Source organism: Acinonyx jubatus, chromosome C2 (assembly GCF_027475565.1).
Source record: "Acinonyx jubatus isolate Ajub_Pintada_27869175 chromosome C2, VMU_Ajub_asm_v1.0, whole genome shotgun sequence".
Lineage (NCBI taxonomy): Eukaryota > Metazoa > Chordata > Mammalia > Carnivora > Felidae > Acinonyx > Acinonyx jubatus.
The window spans coordinates 54,601,267-54,619,245 of record NC_069384.1 but is presented as its reverse complement, the minus strand read 5'-3'; the positions used below and the strand labels follow the sequence as shown (position 1 = coordinate 54,619,245).

The 17,979-nt window shown below is 35.2% G+C and overlaps 1 protein-coding gene across 10 annotated transcripts in view; it reads right to left on the bottom strand.

Annotated features, from left to right (window-relative positions):
- Positions 1-17,979, bottom strand: part of DZIP3 (DAZ interacting zinc finger protein 3) — a 98,797-nt gene that overhangs the window by 79,807 nt on the left and 1,011 nt on the right. For 5 of the 10 annotated variants that reach the window (XM_027077674.2, XM_027077673.2, XM_053220809.1 and 2 more), the window contains 2 exons: positions 3,053-3,151; positions 1,066-1,138 (listed from right to left, as the gene is read on the bottom strand). In XM_027077674.2, coding sequence (XP_026933475.1) covers positions 1,066-1,138; positions 3,053-3,084 — 105 coding nt within the window. In that variant the 5' untranslated portion in view covers positions 3,085-3,151. Of the gene's footprint in view, positions 1-1,065; positions 1,139-3,052; positions 3,152-6,187; positions 6,315-6,424; positions 16,279-17,979 lie in introns of those variants that run through there. The other 5 variants (XM_027077677.2, XM_053220808.1, XM_027077675.2 and 2 more) reach the window with 4 other exon arrangements.

Genomic DNA, 17,979 nt, shown 5'->3' with positions numbered 1-17,979 from the left:
CTATAAGCTTCACACTTATTAAGTATTTTTATCTATAAATATGATTTCAGTTAGTTGTTATAAATTATATAAATTCCATCTTTTAAGTCAGATATCAAAATATTTGATGCTCAAATCATTTTTGTAAAATTAATCTAGCCTCTAAACCAAATTCAGGTCAAAGTTTCTACTGCATTTCATTTCTGTATTTCCAGTTCTGTAGTTAGAAAAATTTATTCTGGATCTAATCTCCCTGGTTCAAGTATATTTCCCTATGTACATCTGCATATATTGTATTTTTTTCTGCAACAGCTTTGATAGCGATAACCTCATGCAGGTGAATAATATGATTATTTTACGTTTATATTTTCTCTTCCTATATTACTTGATAATCTTATAAGCTTTGTTAACAGTGCACATCAATAATCATATATAACTATGTATGGTTAAAATTGCACTAAAAGGAACCAAATAGCTCTTCATCCAACCTTAGTTAAATATAAGCACATGTGATATTTATGTATGTGTGTGGATGTGTGCTTTTATATATATATGTGTGTATACATATATATGTCTTTTTTAAACTACGACAAAATTTATTGTCATTGCCAATATAAGCCATATGTTAATGTATACTTCAGTTATTCTCTTTCATTTTGAACTGGAAGTTCTAACAGTAAAGATAAAAACAGGAAAGAGAATTTCAAAACAACTCTGAAATGCCTTACTAAATAAAATTGTGTGTGTGTTTTCTCTTCATGTGTATAGTTTTTATTTTATTTGGATTTTGCTTTTAAAAGACAAATAAGAGATTCTTAAAACTGATTGTTGGGATGTTCTGGGAAAGTCAATTCAATCACCTACTAATTTTAACTTCTAGTTAGAATTGGTGCTTATAATAACTTTGAGACACACATATCAATTATCAGAGAGCTTTCATTATGACCATACTTTTACTTATAAAGGAAGGAAAGTAGACTCACCCCCAAATTTTTAACAAATATTTTAACTGACTAGATTTAGAATTATGCTGTCATACCTAATTAATCATTACTAATTAACAATGAGAATTAAATCTTCTCTTACCAGTTGATCAGTTGATTTTTCTATCTTATTCTTGATGTCCTCCTTAATCTGCTCCTCCACAGGAGGATCCCTACTTTAAATGAAAAATAAAGGTGTATTCAGAGGGTCTCCTTACAAAGAACACAATTAAACTGCAGTAGTAAAGAATCTAACAAGTGAATTTGTCTGAAAGTTCAAAAGTGTAAACAATATATAGCAAAGACTGATAATAGTGGTAGTTGTCACATCTTTTAGGGACTCAAGCTAAAGAAAAAAATTATGCTGTCCCTTACTAGATGGTGGTAAACAGAACTGAAGGCTGATGTAAAAAGCTTTTCTTGAATAGACACACAATAGACCAAAATAATGGGGAAATTTAAACTTTATAGCACTGCTTCAGTATAAAGAAAAAAGGATCTTAAGAAGCCTCATGTTGTGTGTGTGTATATGTGCATGCATTTATTAAGATAATAAAGGTTTGGAAAGGATCTATCTTATGTAGATCCTTTTATATTTTGTTTCAGGTTCCTGGTATTATAGTCATCCAGTTTTCCAAAATAATTTTTTAAAATTGAGGGAGAATATCATATTTAAAAACCAACTATTTTTGTAAAAAGGAGTAACTTGACAAGTTTTGCTTCTGGCATTGGTTTAAAATGTGAACATATATGGTGTTACATACAGAACTGAAAAAATTTATTGCTTTTGCCTACATACAGAACCATGATATTGGGCCCATAAGAATTCTATACACTAGCAGAGATAAAACTGAGGTGAGAAACATATCAATTCATTTACTCAGCATTATACTTTATAAAAATTATCCCATTTTACTTCACATTTATGTATTCATTTCATAGACAATCATTTATCATCTTCCACTATGCCAACAGATTTTGTCAGGGGAAACTGGGACAGATAAACAGTACAGTATTATCCACATAGTGACAGTTTCAACAAAAGATGATTTATACACACAAACGATACTTCACAAGATGGTTCTCAGTGCTCTTTAAAATGTCATCGCAAAGAAAAACCTCTTAACTATCTTTTTATCCACTTCTAAGCCCCACTCCAAAAAGGACATAAGGAATTTTCTTGTGTTGTCAAGGAATAAGAAATAGTGCGCCAGTATTCTGAAGCCTCTCAATTTTTGTAGAAGAGTACATAAAGTTCTCAAATGCATACCCTACTTGCTAACTCCATTTCATGGAGTTCAAGCCAACAGTTCTCAGTCTCACATGCTTATTAAAATCACCTGTGAAGCTTTTGAACAACCTGATGTCCAAACCCTACTTCAGAGCTTCTTAATCCAAAGTGTAGGATGTGGGCTGCTATATTCACCAGTTTTCCTAACAAATTTGGTATGTAAGCTTAACTAATCCTCACTCCCTCCCCAATATTAAAATGGCTCTATTAAAGGTTACTAATGAAATCCTGCTTGTTATGTCAACAGATTTGTCTTAGTTCTTCATTCTACCTAGCCTTTCTGCATTAACATTGCCCATCATACCCTCCAACCTCCTGTGGAAACTTCTGCATTCTTTGTGGCTGCTGGTTCTCCTCCTAGCTCTCTACTCCTCAGTTTGTACCACTGACTACCCCTCTTCCTCTCATTCATCTTATTCGTTTATTATTAATAATACTTAATACAGAACAATATACATTAACAGAATCAAACCATGCTCCTGATATATTAGAAAAGGAAGGTACATCAACAGTCCCTACGGCAGTCACTTTAAGATGGGTAATTTGATGTCCAGAGAGGTTATATACCTAGAAAGTAGCAAAGCTGGAACTAGAGTTTAGCCAGAGTATAGTACTTAAGAGAAATTTCCTGAAATTAGATTTCCCCCCATCTACATCCCCCACTAATCAAAGTTGCTAAACTGTCTTGAAACATAAAGGTGTCTCATCAATACTAGCTTCCCAAGATTATATGGAAAGGACAAATGTTGTGTCTTCAAATGCAACAAATATGGTTGGTTTTTGTCAACCTATCCCTTACCTCATAAAAAACTGCTCTGGTAGAGAATCCATGCTGCAGACTGTGTTTTGCAAAAGTCTTATTCAAATGCTTACAGACTTTTACTACTGATGTTTAAAGCTGCAAGAAAAGTAATATTTTTAATGGTCAAGTAGAAGGATTACATTCTTTTCCCCCACTATAAAAATATATATGATCATTAAAGAAATAGTTGGAATAGTTGAAATAGTTGTAAAGAAAATGAAAATTACATAGTTTGACCATCCAAAGTCACTACCTACATTTTAATATTTTACTTTTTCCAGCATACGTATATTTTACCAACTTGTAATCATACTGGATAAATGTTCTACATTATGGTTTTCACCACTGAGCACTATATCAAAAGCATCTTTCATGTGATATTATACTCCTAGTATGTATTCTCAATGGTTACACAAGAATTGGCTGACTGGGATTTCCTAGACCATTAATTTATAGATGGACATTTAGATTGTTTCCTATTTCACCTTTATGATTATTCTAAGAAATTCTCATAAGTAGAATTTCTCAGTCAAAAGACAAATATTTTAAGCCTCTTGGTGCATACTGCTAAATTACTTCCCCAGAAGTTTATGCTAATTTATTTTCCACAGAGTACATGAGTTTCTGTTTAATGCAATCTTCATTAACACTAATTGTTTTGTTTTCTTTATTCTAAAGGTAACATTTAGCCACCTTCCCCCAAAATCATGATTCTATGTCTTCATAAAATAGGAAAGGTGAGATGTACACTCTCTGGTTCAAATATCAATGAATGTCGTGGATGTTACCTGAAAGAAAAAAAAAAAACTGCCACCACACAAATGAAAATAAAAAGAATATCCATTTGTACATCTATTTATATAACTCTCTATTCAATTATTCCAAGAGTAACTCTTCTAAAATTAGTCACATTTACACCCAGATGTTTATAGCAGCACTACCTACAATAGCCAAATTATGGAAGCAGCCTAAGTGTCCATTGAGAGATGAATGGATAAAGAAGAGGTGCTATTTGTATACAAGGGAATATTATTCATCCATAAAAGAGAATGAAATCCAACTATCTGCAATGACATGGATGGAGCTAGAGAGTATTATGCCAAGAGAAAGGCAAATACCACATGACTTCACTCAAATGTGGAATTTAAGAAATAGATGAGCAAAGGAAAAAAAGAGAGACAAACCAAGAAACAGACTCTTAATTACAGAGAACTGATGGTTACCAGAGGGGAGGTAGGTAGGGTTACATAGGTGATGAGGATTAAGGAGTGCACGTGTTGTGATGAGCACCAGGTGATGTATGGAATTGCTGAATCACTATACTGTACACCTGAAATTAATAGAACACTATATATTAACTAGAACTAACAAAACAAAACAAAACAAACCCCACTAATAGCATGTGTAATATACAGCCGTAAGTTAGATCAGCAGAACTTTTGAAGGCCCATTATTAAAATGCAGTTCAGCATAGGTAATTCGCAAATAAAGAAAACATGTTCCACAAGATCGTTTGCAAGTCATCTATTCATTCAGATTGTATTTACTCAAAGAAACACTATTTTACATGATACTGACTCTCCCTTAGAAGCCAGAAAAAGCCAACCAAACATGTAGAAAAGAAGTAACGGCTGGACCTGAACCTTCATAAGCCTTGAGGCCTGAGTATCCTGTCATTAGTGAGCTTAATAGGGAAGGGGGCAATTTGGTGCCTGACTAAAAGAAGTCCTGGGAGATCATCTGCAAAACTAATATTCCTAATTATGATACTGCCTGTAGATATTTTCTATATTTGACTCACACCAGCTCTAAGTTACAAAGGTAAGGGTAATTCTCTCAACAATCCAATGGATACTTCCTAATCAAAACACAAATGCAAACATTTACTCACACACACACACACACACACACACACACACACCCATCTGATTTCTTCGTTTACTAACAAGTGTTGGCAAGGATGTGGACGCAAGGAACCCTCATACACTGTTGGTGGGAGTGTAAATTGGTGTAGCCACTGTGGAAAACAGTATGCAGGTTCTTCAAAAAATTAAAATTAGAAATACCATATGACCCAATAATTCTAAGTATTTACTCAAAGAAATTAAAAACATTAATTTGAAAAGATCTTTGCACCCCTGCAGCATTATTTACAATAGCCAAGAAATGGAATCAATCCAAGTGTCCACCAATAGATGAATGGATACAGATGTGATGTATATACATAAACACACTGAAATATTATTCAATATTTGAAAAGGATGAGATCTTGCTATTTGTGACAACATGGGTGGATCTAGAGGGTATTAGCTAAATGAAATAAGTCATTATTTCATTCAAACAAATGAATAAACAAAAAACAGAATCAGACCTATAAATACAGAGAAATGATGGTTGCCAGAGGGAGGGGATAAGACGCATGGGCAAAACGCATGAAGAGGAGTAGGAGATATAGGCTTCCAGTTATGGAATAAGTCACAGGAATAAAAGGCACAGCATAGAAATATAGTGAATAATACTATAATAACATATCATGACAGATGGCAGCTACGCTTGTGATGAGCATAGCATAACCTATAGACATAATGAATCATTATGTTATACACCTGAAACTAACATAACATTAAATGTAAACTATACTTTTAAAAAAAAAGATTAAAAAATAAATTTCCTCATTTAAAAGACAGTTTTCTAACACCTCTTAGTTTCTTGCCCATCCCTAACAAAAATGCCTGTCAGTATATCTCACCTATGCAGAATCCAGTTCTCCTAGATATTTTATAGTTTTACTCTTATTTTTAAAAACTCAGTAAGCAAATATGTCAATTTAAATTTGCATTCTTTGTTCAATACCAATGAAAGATCTAACCTAACACTAATGATGAAGAGGTTGTTATTCTCTCACACTAGATCAGATCTGTTTCATCTCTTCAATAAAGCTGTATAAAAAAGGACGTGGCTTTGGGAATTCTAGGACTGTGATCAAACTGCTTTTCTTTTATAGCTTCTATAACCTCCCTGCTTATTTTAATAAAAAGTTAGGCATTATCTCACAGATTATACAAAAGCACACCTTTTCTAGACAAAGCAGTCCCCCTCATTTCCAGAATTTAAAAGCCCAGACACAGATACCTCCCCCTCTGATAAGCTCTCCTTCAGTCAGTTGTCTGCACAGATCACAAGGCTGAAAAGGGAAGAAAGTCCTCTGGCAACAAGGTAGAGAAGATGGAAGGCCTCTGCTAAGCTATTCAGTGCTCAGCTTGAAAAAGAAAAGGATATAGTATTAATTAATAAATCAGAAGATATTTGGAGCCTGAATTAAGAATTAAGAAAAGCTAATGGCTTTTTTAGTCTGCTTAGAAATACAACCTGAGATGAATCTCTGTGGTGAAAGGTTTTCCAGGAGAATATCATCAACCCCATCATTTCCCCAGGAGCTAAGCAGATCATGTGTGGCAAACCCTACTGCAATAGCAGCAGCCGCGGTGACGGTGGCACTTTACAGCCTCTGCTGGGAAGGAAGGCGTAAGTGCCTAGCAACAGAAAGGAAGTAGCCAGCCCGAAACATTAACACACTGCTTCTAAAATAATCCAGAGGTTCTTACCATTCTAGAAGAGGCTGAAGGAAACCTTTAAAATCAGGGTTAACATGGGATAAAGGATGAATCTGGTTTCCCCTGGTGTGTTCATCTCAACAGGCTTTCCCTGTCAGCAAGAAACTAAAAATTTACCTCCCTTCCTGGAACTGAGGGATTGCTTGTCCACAGGAACCTATTCAGATGCTGGCTAATTGATCAGAGGGCAAGTTAAAGGTCAGTGTCAATTTCTAGCACACCTTTATCCACCAAGCAAAATGATCTTATCCACAGGCTGTTTTACTGGTCAAAAACAAAGTCCTGCCATCTTTATCCTTATCCAACAGTAAAATGCCTTTCTTACTGCTCCCTCTGAGCTCCCAGCTCCCTCTTATCTACTGAAATTGTACCAAACTTTTTTTAATCGCAAAAGTATTCCACCTCCCCCTACTTTTAAAGGTGGCTTATTCACAACAAAGCAGGCACAGTTTTGTTTCTAATTGTTTAATCATTCATTCAAATGTTTACCTTACAGCACTTGTCACCTCAACATTATAAAAGCACACTGTTTTTTAAATCTACTCGAGTGCTCATCGTAAGTCATCTGACCAAGTTAGAGGCTCTAACTAGCCAAAAATTCACATTTCAGTGTGTGGGTAGATAGATGTCCCATGGATTTACTACTCTTGTCAGTTCTGGCCCTTACAGATCACACAATGCCAGATGGAAAAAGGGAGTTATCGTGTGCAAAAACATTAAAATTCAACTCATTTTTCTCAATGCTATTAGTTTGAAAACAAAATAATATAAGTTATTTTTCAAGAGAGAAATTCAGTTGTGAGAACTTCTCTTGTGCCCACTAAATCTGGGTTCCTCAATCTTGACACTATGGACATTTTAGGCTAGATGAAGCTTTGTTATGGGAAGATATACTCTGCATTTTAAGGATGTTTTGGAGCACCGCTAGCTTCTACCTCATAGGTGCCAAAAGCAACTCTCTCCCACCTCTCAGGTCCATTGTGAAAACCAAAAGTGTTTCCAAGCACTGCCAAATGTCCCCTGGGGGACAAAATGCCCCAGTTGAGAACCACCTAAATGATTTAAAATGAAAAGAGCCTGGTTGGCTCAGTTGGTTAAGCGTCTGCCTATTGATTTCGGCTCAGGTCAAGATCCAACGGTTTGCGAGATAGAGCCCTGCGTCTGGCTCTGTGCTGACAGTGTGGAGCCTGCTTGGGATTCCTGGTCTCCCTTTCTCTCTGCCCCTCTCCCACTCTCTCTCTCAAAAATAAACAAACATTAAAAAAAAATACAAAGGTTAATTAAGTAAACACATAACAGATTGTTCTGAGGAAGAACACTAAGACTATCCTGGTATTATGTAATATTTACAATCATTTGTCTACAAGAAAGAAAAATGACATAAAGTACCTCATTTAGATTTCATATCAATGTCAAAAGTTGAGAGATTGCATAGCACTGGTAGTTAAGAGCACAAAAAATATTGGAATACTCCTGCAAGGGTATACAGAACTGCTTTGATACACATTAGCTATGCAACCTTGCTTGAAACTAATTAACATCTGTGCTTCAGTTTCCTCATCTGGAAAATAAAGATGGGACCCACTTTAGGTTCCTCAAAAAATTAATAGAACTACCCTATAACCCAGCAATTGCACTACTAGACATTTATCCAAGGGATATAGGCATGCTGTTTCAAAGGAACACGTGCGCCCCAACGTTTACAGCAGCACTATCAACAATAGCCAAAGTATGGAAAGAGCCCAAATGTCCATCGATGGATGAATGGACAAAGATGTGGTATATATGCACAATGGAGTATTACTCGGCAATCAAAAAGAATGAAATCTTGCCATTTTCAACTACATGGATGGAACTAGAGGGTATTATGCTAAGCGAAATTAGTCAGAGAAAGACAAGGATCATATGACTTCACTCATGAGGACTTTAAGACACAAGACAGATGAACATAAAGGAAGCGAAGCAAAAATAATACGAAAACAGGGAAGGGGACAAAACATAAGAGACTCTTAAATATGGAGAACAGAGGGTTACTGGAGGGGTGGTGGGAGGGAGGATGGGCTAAATGGGTAAGGAGCATCAAGGAATCTACTCCTGAAATCATTGTTGCACTATATGCCAACTTGGATGCAAATTTAAAAATAAATAAAAAACAAAACAAAACAAAAAAGATGGTACTTGCTTCACAGGGTCATCAAGATTAAATGTTTAAAATATGTAATAGAACAAGACCTAGCACATAGTAATTACTATGTGTTACTATCATCCCTTCATTATCATCAACAAATTTTGTTTAAATTTGTAGCAAAATCAGTTTTTTCTTCCAATTCTCTACCTTGATGGAGAATTGCTACCATATGGAAAGGAAATAATGAGATTAAGAGCTGGGACAAAAAACACATTTTTCAAATATATCCCACATGGCACAAATGCAGCTTAGTTTGCACATTTGGCATCTTGGGTTTTTCACATCAGCACATATGACACATGTCATATTCCTTAAACAGTATGATATACCATTGTATAAATGTATCATTTCACCAGACAACTATGGATAAACACTTCCTCTCTGGTCTTCCCTTTTTTTCTTTTGCTATTACTAACAATGCTGCAATAAACAACCTTGAACATGCAACTTGGTAAAATCTTGATAGTTATTTTAAAAAGCTGGATTTACAGGACACCTGGGTGGCTCAGTAGGCTGAGCGTTCAACTATTAATTTCGGCTCAAGTCATGATCCCAGGTCATGAGATAAAGCCCTATGTCTGGCTCTGCACTAAGTGGAGCCTGCCTGAGATTCTCTCTCTCTCTCTCTCTCTCTCTCTCTCTCTCTCTCTCTCTGCCCCTCTCCCCCACTCACACTCGCTCGCTCTCTCAAAACAAGAACAGAAAAGTTGGTTTACGACATCAGCACTGAATTACAGAAGTATCTCAGAAGTTCATTGGTTTGTTAGCAAAGCAGGTCTCTGACACTGCTTGTTAACACTTCTGCTAGATTTTCCCAAAAGAATTCCAAAAAATTCCTTAGAGATGTGAGATGTTTTGCTCCATATGAGTAGTCATTACTTCAAGGCTTAAAACATTATGAAGAGGATGCTTTCTAGGAATAAGGCAAGACATCAGTAATGGGAGTTTCCTTATAACCAAAATTTTAAATATTATTGATCTGATTATGTTTACTATGCAAGCAGCAACAGCCATTCTTGGTGGCTTTTAAAGTAGAGGCTCTATGACTCTAGCACTCTGAAAGTCTTTATTACTCAAGTGTGAGCTCCAGGTAGACAAGAATTGCTAGGACCATCAGGTTAGACTCACACAGGTTATACCATTATTTTGTTACTGTGTTAAGAGTGAACACAATATATTGATTATTTGGTTTTCTAATTTTCCATTAATTTCTTCCATTTTTTTATCTGACTTCCTGGCAAGGCCACAAAATGAACATACCTAGCTAGACACAAGTAGCCAAAACATTATTTTACCACAAAGAAAAAAGTTTGTTTAAGGCAAACTCCAGGACTCATGGATAATGGTTGGAAAATCGTTGCAAAAGTTATCATAAACTGAAGAGCATTCTTGCCCTAAAAGATCAGGGAATTCACTGTCATACCTCAGCTCGTCATCTTGAAAAAAATCATTATTAGCACTGTCTGGCAGCTTATATCAGAAAGGAAGAACCCTGCAATGTACACCCAGCACCCTTCCTTATAAATCTGCCAAAATAGGAAATATCCTTGTCAAAACCAGCATCTTGTCAGGAGTAGGTTTGTTTTTTGTTTGTTTGGAGAAGGTTTTTAATTTTCCTCAGACCCTCAGACCTATCCAGTTACTTCAACACTTAGCAAACCTAAAGAACATATATTAATTTGTTTTTAATATTTGGAATGTACCTATAATGAATACGCACAGGTTAGGATTTACCTGGGGAAAAAAATCCAGATATTAAAATACCCATCAGTTTCCTTTTATTTACAGGTAACACTGCGAAAATCACACTGTTCAGAAACACAGCTAGAAACCCTTGGAAGGAGCATGTTACCACTAAGCAAATTTTCCAAAGCAGAATATTTTCAGCAATGTTGTCATTACTGTTATTAGACAATGATGAGAAAAAGGAAACAAGGCAGAATGTTGACACATGACACATGTAGAGATGATAATCAAGCAGGAAGTAGAGTATATAATATGCACTTGACTCTCTCACCACCAATGACAAGGCCTACAATACCCAAATCCAGACTGATCCACAATGTAAGAAGACTCATTATCTCAGAAAGACATATATTTGTAAGAAGAGTTTAGCTGAGAAGGTAGGTCAAGGTTTGGTTATGAAGAATTTTCTCTCATAAAATTAATTGGGTGTAAATAACTGTGGTTTCATCAAAAATAAGATTAATTTTCATCAGCTCCTATGTGTCTGGCTCTAGGCTAAGTACCTATGTACAGTGAATACACATCTGATCCTCACACAACTGTGAAATAAACATTACTGTAATTCATTTTAAAAAGTAAGCAACTGAGGGATTTAGAGTTCATATTGCTAACAAATTAATAAAAGCAGAAATTCAGGCCCAAGTTTCACTAACTGCAAATTCCATATTCTTTCCACTAGGTCCCATTAAGTGCAATATTTAACTATTTAAGCGTGGTGTTCAATTTTGAGCTAAACCGAGTAATATGCATAAAGACAAACACTTAGAAACAAAACTATTTATGTGACCTTACTGACTAGTAATGATACTGTAAAGATAATCATGACATCTGATAATTTCATAATATATTATTCTCATTAGTTTTTGCGAAGAAAATCCATTTGTTCAAGAAAACAACTCAGAAAAATGCCAGTACTACACGTGCTACTAAAATGAACAATAATTAATATGTGTTTAAATGCTCTGTTAAGGTTAACAATTTTGGAGAAGTCTCCAAATTTTTTTTGATCACCATGTATCTAAAGCAATAAGTCTGAGAATACACTGACAATACATGAAAAGCAATTCATTTATGAATTATATACAGATATTACTATAATATAAAATAAAAAAGAATGATATCAAAATAAGTAAAAATTTCTAATTGTTCCCACACCCTGATAGCTTCACATATCCCAAGGTGTGCATATTCCACTTTGGATGCCACTATCTTAGAAAATGGTTTCACATTTTAATTAAAGAAACAGAACATAATAATATCTTTCATGAACATAGTAATATCTACTTTCTGAAAGACTGAAAATTTAAAAATGAGATATGCAAAGGACTTGGCTCTGTATAAAGTAGGTCTTCAATAAATACTATAGGTAAAAATGATTATTGTACCTTAATTTAAAATAAAATTATGTCACTTACCTTTATCTGCAAAATTGGGATTCAGAAACAATGGATAATATTTATGTTTAAAAAAAAAAGGCAACCTTCTGATACTGAGATATGAAATTAGATGTGAAATTGGGGTAAAAAACATTTACCCAAATTACCCAAACCATGTACTTAAACTAAAGTTGAATTCTGTGAAATGTGCATGGAAAAAAAAAACAAAACAAAACAGGAATTGTTTGAAAAGTGAAAAAGTTAATTTTATGGTTTGGCAAATCATTTAGAGGTAAGTTGAATTTTAACACTTGATTGGGAAAAGAAACAGGAAGAATAATTGAAAAGAGAACAATGTTGGCTTAACAGGTTTTTTGCCTTTGTGTTGAGGGTAACATTTCTCAAAAATCAAAGTTGACATTAATTCTACAGACTTAGTTTTCTGGCTCTGCATAAAGGGCAAAATCAATTTAATATTAATATTTGAATATTTGAATATTTAATATTGTTTTAACTATAGTAGAGACAAGGTATCCAAATGAGTCCATGCCTAGACCTCTGCCAATTTTCTACCACTAGATTTCTTTGCCTTGAATCTTTGGAACCCGGGCCAATAGAACTTTTGTTCTACCTGCTATTTATGCATACTTAATAATCTCCTAATTTACATCTGGCCTCACATCTCCACTGAATAGAAGCTCCACAAAGTCAGGAATTTTTTTTTAATCCCTCTGCTATATATCTGCAGAGCCTACAACAGCACCTGGTACACTTCAAGCACTCAATATTTAATTTAAAGAATGAAGCCACCTTTCTTCTGAATACCGCAAGTCCTCAGAAGGCAGAAGACGGAGCTTGTGTGTAAATTAAGACTGCCTTCTCTGCCAACCTGAGCCCTTCTTTACAGGTCAAAAGTAGCCCATATACTACTGTAAAACTATCCCTGCAGATAACCATGGAATCAAGACAGGGCCTCTGTCTTCTGGCAGCTACTCAGTGTTCTTTGTTGTTTCCTCTAAATATTTAAGTACCCTGTGGTTTAGTTTTTCTATCCACACTCACCTTTTATCATTTAGGTTCAAGGCTTTAAATTTTTACCTTTAGCCTTGACCTCTCCCTTAACTACAAATAATATATTCGACAGCCCATTCAGCATCTCCTGGATGTCTAGTAGATATCGAAACATAACTGAAACTGAGCTCTAGATACTGCCTTCTCCCCACAAAATGGCTGAAGCAGAGCCACTCAGCCAAGCCAGGTCTAGATCAGACTAACTGCAGTCAACTCAAAGTCTGGTGAGCAAGAAATAAATGCTCATGATTTATAACCACTGAGTTTTGAGGTGATTTGCTATGCAGCAAATACTGAACAATATGCCACACTGTCTAAAATTCCAACACTCCATCTTGACTGATACTTCCTTTCCCTCTTCCCTTTGTTTTCCTCCATAGCACTTACTACATTCGTACATTTTTATAGTTCTTATTTGTTGTCTATGTCTCCCGTTAAAATAAAAGCTCCACCTGGATAGAAATTTTTTATCTGATTCACTGCCATAACCCCAGTGCCTGGAAATGTACTTACCACTCAAGCACTCATTAAATGTATGGTGGGTGAATGAACAATTAGCTCTGTGTTCACACTGTTGGTATAATTCTCATACTACAACATTCAGTATTCTATAAACTCTGCACTTTTGTCACAAATTCATATCTTCATTCAGTCTGATTTATATAACAGGACTTAAGCTCTGGTCATGAGACATTAAAAATTTTCAGGAGGGCCTAGGTGGCTCAGTTAAGCATCCAACTCTTGATCTCAGCTCAGGTCATGATCTTACAGTTGTGAAATCAAGCCCTCCATAAGGCTCTATGCTGGGCATGGATCCTGCTTAAGAATCTCTCTCTCCCTCTCTACTACTCCCCTGCTTGTGCATGCTCTCTCTCGCTCTCACAAAAAATAAACGTTTTTAAAAATTCCACTTTATGGGGTGCCTGGATGGTTCAGTCAGTTGAGTGTTCCAACTCTTGGTTTCGGCTCGTCATGATCCCAGGGTCATGGGATCTGTGCTGAGCATGGAGCCTGCTGAGATCCTCTATCTCTCCCTCCCTCTGCCCCTCTTCCCAGCTAGCACTCTCTCTCTAAAAAAATCTATTTTACTCTTAAAGGTATGCTAAGTTTTTCTAAAAGAAATAAAGGAGCTAGACAGCCCTAATACTGAGTTCTAAGATCCTAAGCAATTTTTTTTAACTCCCTTTAATATGTTTCTGGAACTATAAATTAGGGAAAATGTCTGTGCAAATACAAAGGATGTCAATAAAAAAATCTATGGAGAAAAGGGATTTTAAGCCAAACCTTGAAGATATTAATATTTTGCCCTAAAAAATGTGTTCCTATAGTACTCTCCATTTCTCTTAATAACACTTACTCTGATTTGTGTAACAGAATCTAAGCTCTTTGAGAATGAAGGAATATTCATATTTAAAAAATTTTTTACCTGGTTGGTCAAACTAATTTAACTGGATTTTTTTCTTTTTTTAAGTAAAATACAGGAGCACCTAAGTGGCTCAGTGGGTTAAGTGTCTGACTCTTGATTTTAGCTCAGATTATGATCTCATGGTTGTGAGATCCAGGCCCCACATCAGGCTCCTCACTGAGTGTGGAGCCTGACTGGGATTCTAGATACCTCTCCCTCTATCTTTCTCTGTCTCAATATAAATAAACAAATATTTAAAAAACATAAAAGTGAAATGCAGATGCTCACTTTAGCTACTATCCTTTTAAAATCTGTGGACATAAATGTCCTTTATAAAAAATATATATGTAAATCTGCTAAGCCTTAAACCTTAAAAAAAAAAAAAAAAAGGGAAAATATGTACATGGATGGAATTAATAAACCTAAATGTAAAATTAGTGATTCTGACAAAAAAGGAAAAGAGTAAAGTTGGTTCTTGAAAAGCTGAATGAAGTAGATAAACCCCTAGAAGGTTCCAGTAAGGAACTTTCCGTAAGGAAAAATATAGGTAACATTTAAATGAAAAAGGAAATTTAAAACTACAATGAAGAGATTAAGAAAATTACTAGAATACTGATGCAACTTCATATCAAAATTTCTTTAAATCTAGGGCACCTGGGTGGCTCAGTCAATTAAGGGTCCAACTTTGGCTCAGGTCATGATCTCACCGTTTGTGAGTTCGAGCCCTGCATGGCGCTCTGTGCTGACAGTTCAGAGCCTGGAGCCTGCCTCAAATTCTGTGCCTCCCACTCTCTCTGCCCCTCCCCTGCTCGCACGTGCACTTTCTCTCTCAAAATAAATAAACATTAAAAAAATTTTTTTTAATTCTTTAAATCTAAAGAAAGAGTTGCTATATTAGAATATTTTTATTTCCAAACCTAAGGAAAGGTGGAAAAAATGATCAGATCTAGAACCATATTACCAATTCAAATATTTTCAAAAGATCTACCACTAAATCAGCTACTTGATTTTATAGGCCAGTTGTATACAATCTACAAGGACCACCTGATTCCTATGTGATTCTCATTCTGTAGCACAAAAAAAAAGATTAGAAAACACCCAATTCATTTTTCAAAAGTTCACAAATTCCAAGAGAAAAGAAAAAATTAATGCAAAAATTTTAAATACAAAATCCTGAATAAAATATTTGCATCATAGCAAATACAAGTTTTGTTACTATAATCTGTATGACCTTGGGCAAATTATTTCACCTCTCCTTAGTTTTTTCACCTGTAAAATGGAGATAATAGTACCTAAAGTATGAAGTTGTTATGAAGATTAATTAGTAAGTACAAAATTCTTAGAATAGTGCCTGGCTTCTAACAAATGCTCAATAAGTGTTAGCTATTATTATCCCAAGAACAAAAAAGCAACACAATACATTGCATTATCATGTCAAAGTGGAAAATGTGATCTATAAACATAGGTATTTGATAATGTTTTTAAGTAGACGCTTTGGCAAGTCTTTAAGTACAACAGGTATAAAGGGCAATCTAAACATTTGAAAGACTACTACAAGCCAATAGCACAAATTATACTGGTCATTCCCATTCAATTAAATCATAAGACAAAGATGTTCAGTATCACCATGATTATTCCAATTTGTTTTTGCACTAATGAAATAAAGACAACATATACTGGACATGATGAAATTATTATTTATAGATGATATATAGTGAGAAAGTCTAAGAGAGTAAGCAAAATTCTATAAAAACTAATAAGAAATTTTAGTCAGGGTCTGGATAAAAGATGTATCAAAATCAGCATCTTTTTTTTTACAGTAGCAATACCAAATTTTAAAGGAGAAAAAGAGAACCCGCTCACATTAACAAAAATTATGCAATGCCCTGGAACAAACTTAATACAAGACTAGAAGATAAATTACATAAAATTTCACTGAACATGAAATACAACCTGAATAGTATTAACTATCTCAGCAGTATCTGTATCTTCTCAGTCACCCCAACTAGAAACTTGGAGTCCCTTCTAGTTTCATGCTTCTCTTCACATCTGAAATAAGTCATTAAATCCTGCCTATTTCACCTACTTATTTCTCCAATTTTTCACCTCTTTGTTATCTCCACTTCAATTACCCCTGGTAATCCTTTGCAAAGACTCAGCAAATTAAATATTCTCATTACTCGTACCCTTATCTTTATCAAAATCACAGGCTGCCCAGTTGCCAGAGTAATCAACCTAAAACACAAACCTAAATAGATCAGGCCCCAGTTAAAAGCCAAAGATCACCACTGAATTCAGTATCAAGAATAAGGTCTTCAGTCATCTGGACCGAGCTTCATCACCATCATCACCACCACTTCCTCCTCCTCCCCATTTTTTGGTGCCTAAAATAAGACGGTTTCTCATATTAGGATGTGCAAGTATCTCTGCCTAAATGTGTTAGGGCTTCTCACAGTTACCATCATGGTACATCCTACTATACTTCCAACATCAATTTTTGAAAACGATTTTTTAAGAAAGACATATTAAAATGAGTATCTTACAGATGAGAATGCAAAATTTGTATCATTACTTATGTTAAAATGAAAGATTGTAAAGAAAGATGGATAATTACTTATGTTAAAATGAAAGAGTGTAAAGAAAGATGGCATTTACAGATAGCAGCTTTGACCTCTTCCCTTGGATGAGAATGAGTATGAAGATGAGACACTTGTCATTATTAGTGAAAAGTCTAACACCAACCAAAAGGTTATCACTGCATTTGCTAATGAACTAAGATGTAACTAACACCTGCTGAGAAAGTAATTATGCCAGGCAACTGCTCTAAATTCTTGTAAGTTGATTAGCTCATTTTATAATGGTTTGCACCACCTGACATGACCTCATCTTTACTGCTACTCTCACCCTTGCTGTCTACCCTAGTCATAGTGGCATCCTTGGTGTTCCTGACCCACATCATGGTCCCACTTCAGAATCTCTGCCCTTGCTTTTCTACTTTTGCCCCTAGAGAGCAGAGCTGTCTCCTTCAACTCCTTGAAGCACTTCCTCAAATATTGCTTGCTCTATCTTGACCTCCCAACTCCCTTCTTCCCAACCACCATTATTCTCCAAGAATAATTCTGCTAAATTTTTTTCTCCATCTCACCTCCGTTACAAGCTGTTTTTTTCCTATCAGACCATAATTTCCATAACATAGGTTTTATTCACTTAAATCCCTAGTGCTTAGACAAGTACCTGGTACACTGTAGGCTCTCAATGATTTCTGATTTATTTAACTTATTGAACACGTACTACCGTTAGCTGGATTTTAAGAAACTGAAGCAGAGAGATCTGCCTTATGGTCACATAGTAAAAGGTGGAACCAGAGTTTGTAAACATAAAGCCTGGCTTCACTGGTCAACATAACTGCATGGTGCCTCTAACTTATATGAATTCAATATGTACTACCTATTTAGTACATTTCCCCAATTAGACAGTTGCTTCCCAGCAGGGATACTTCACCATCTTTGTTCTCCTGCGACTTC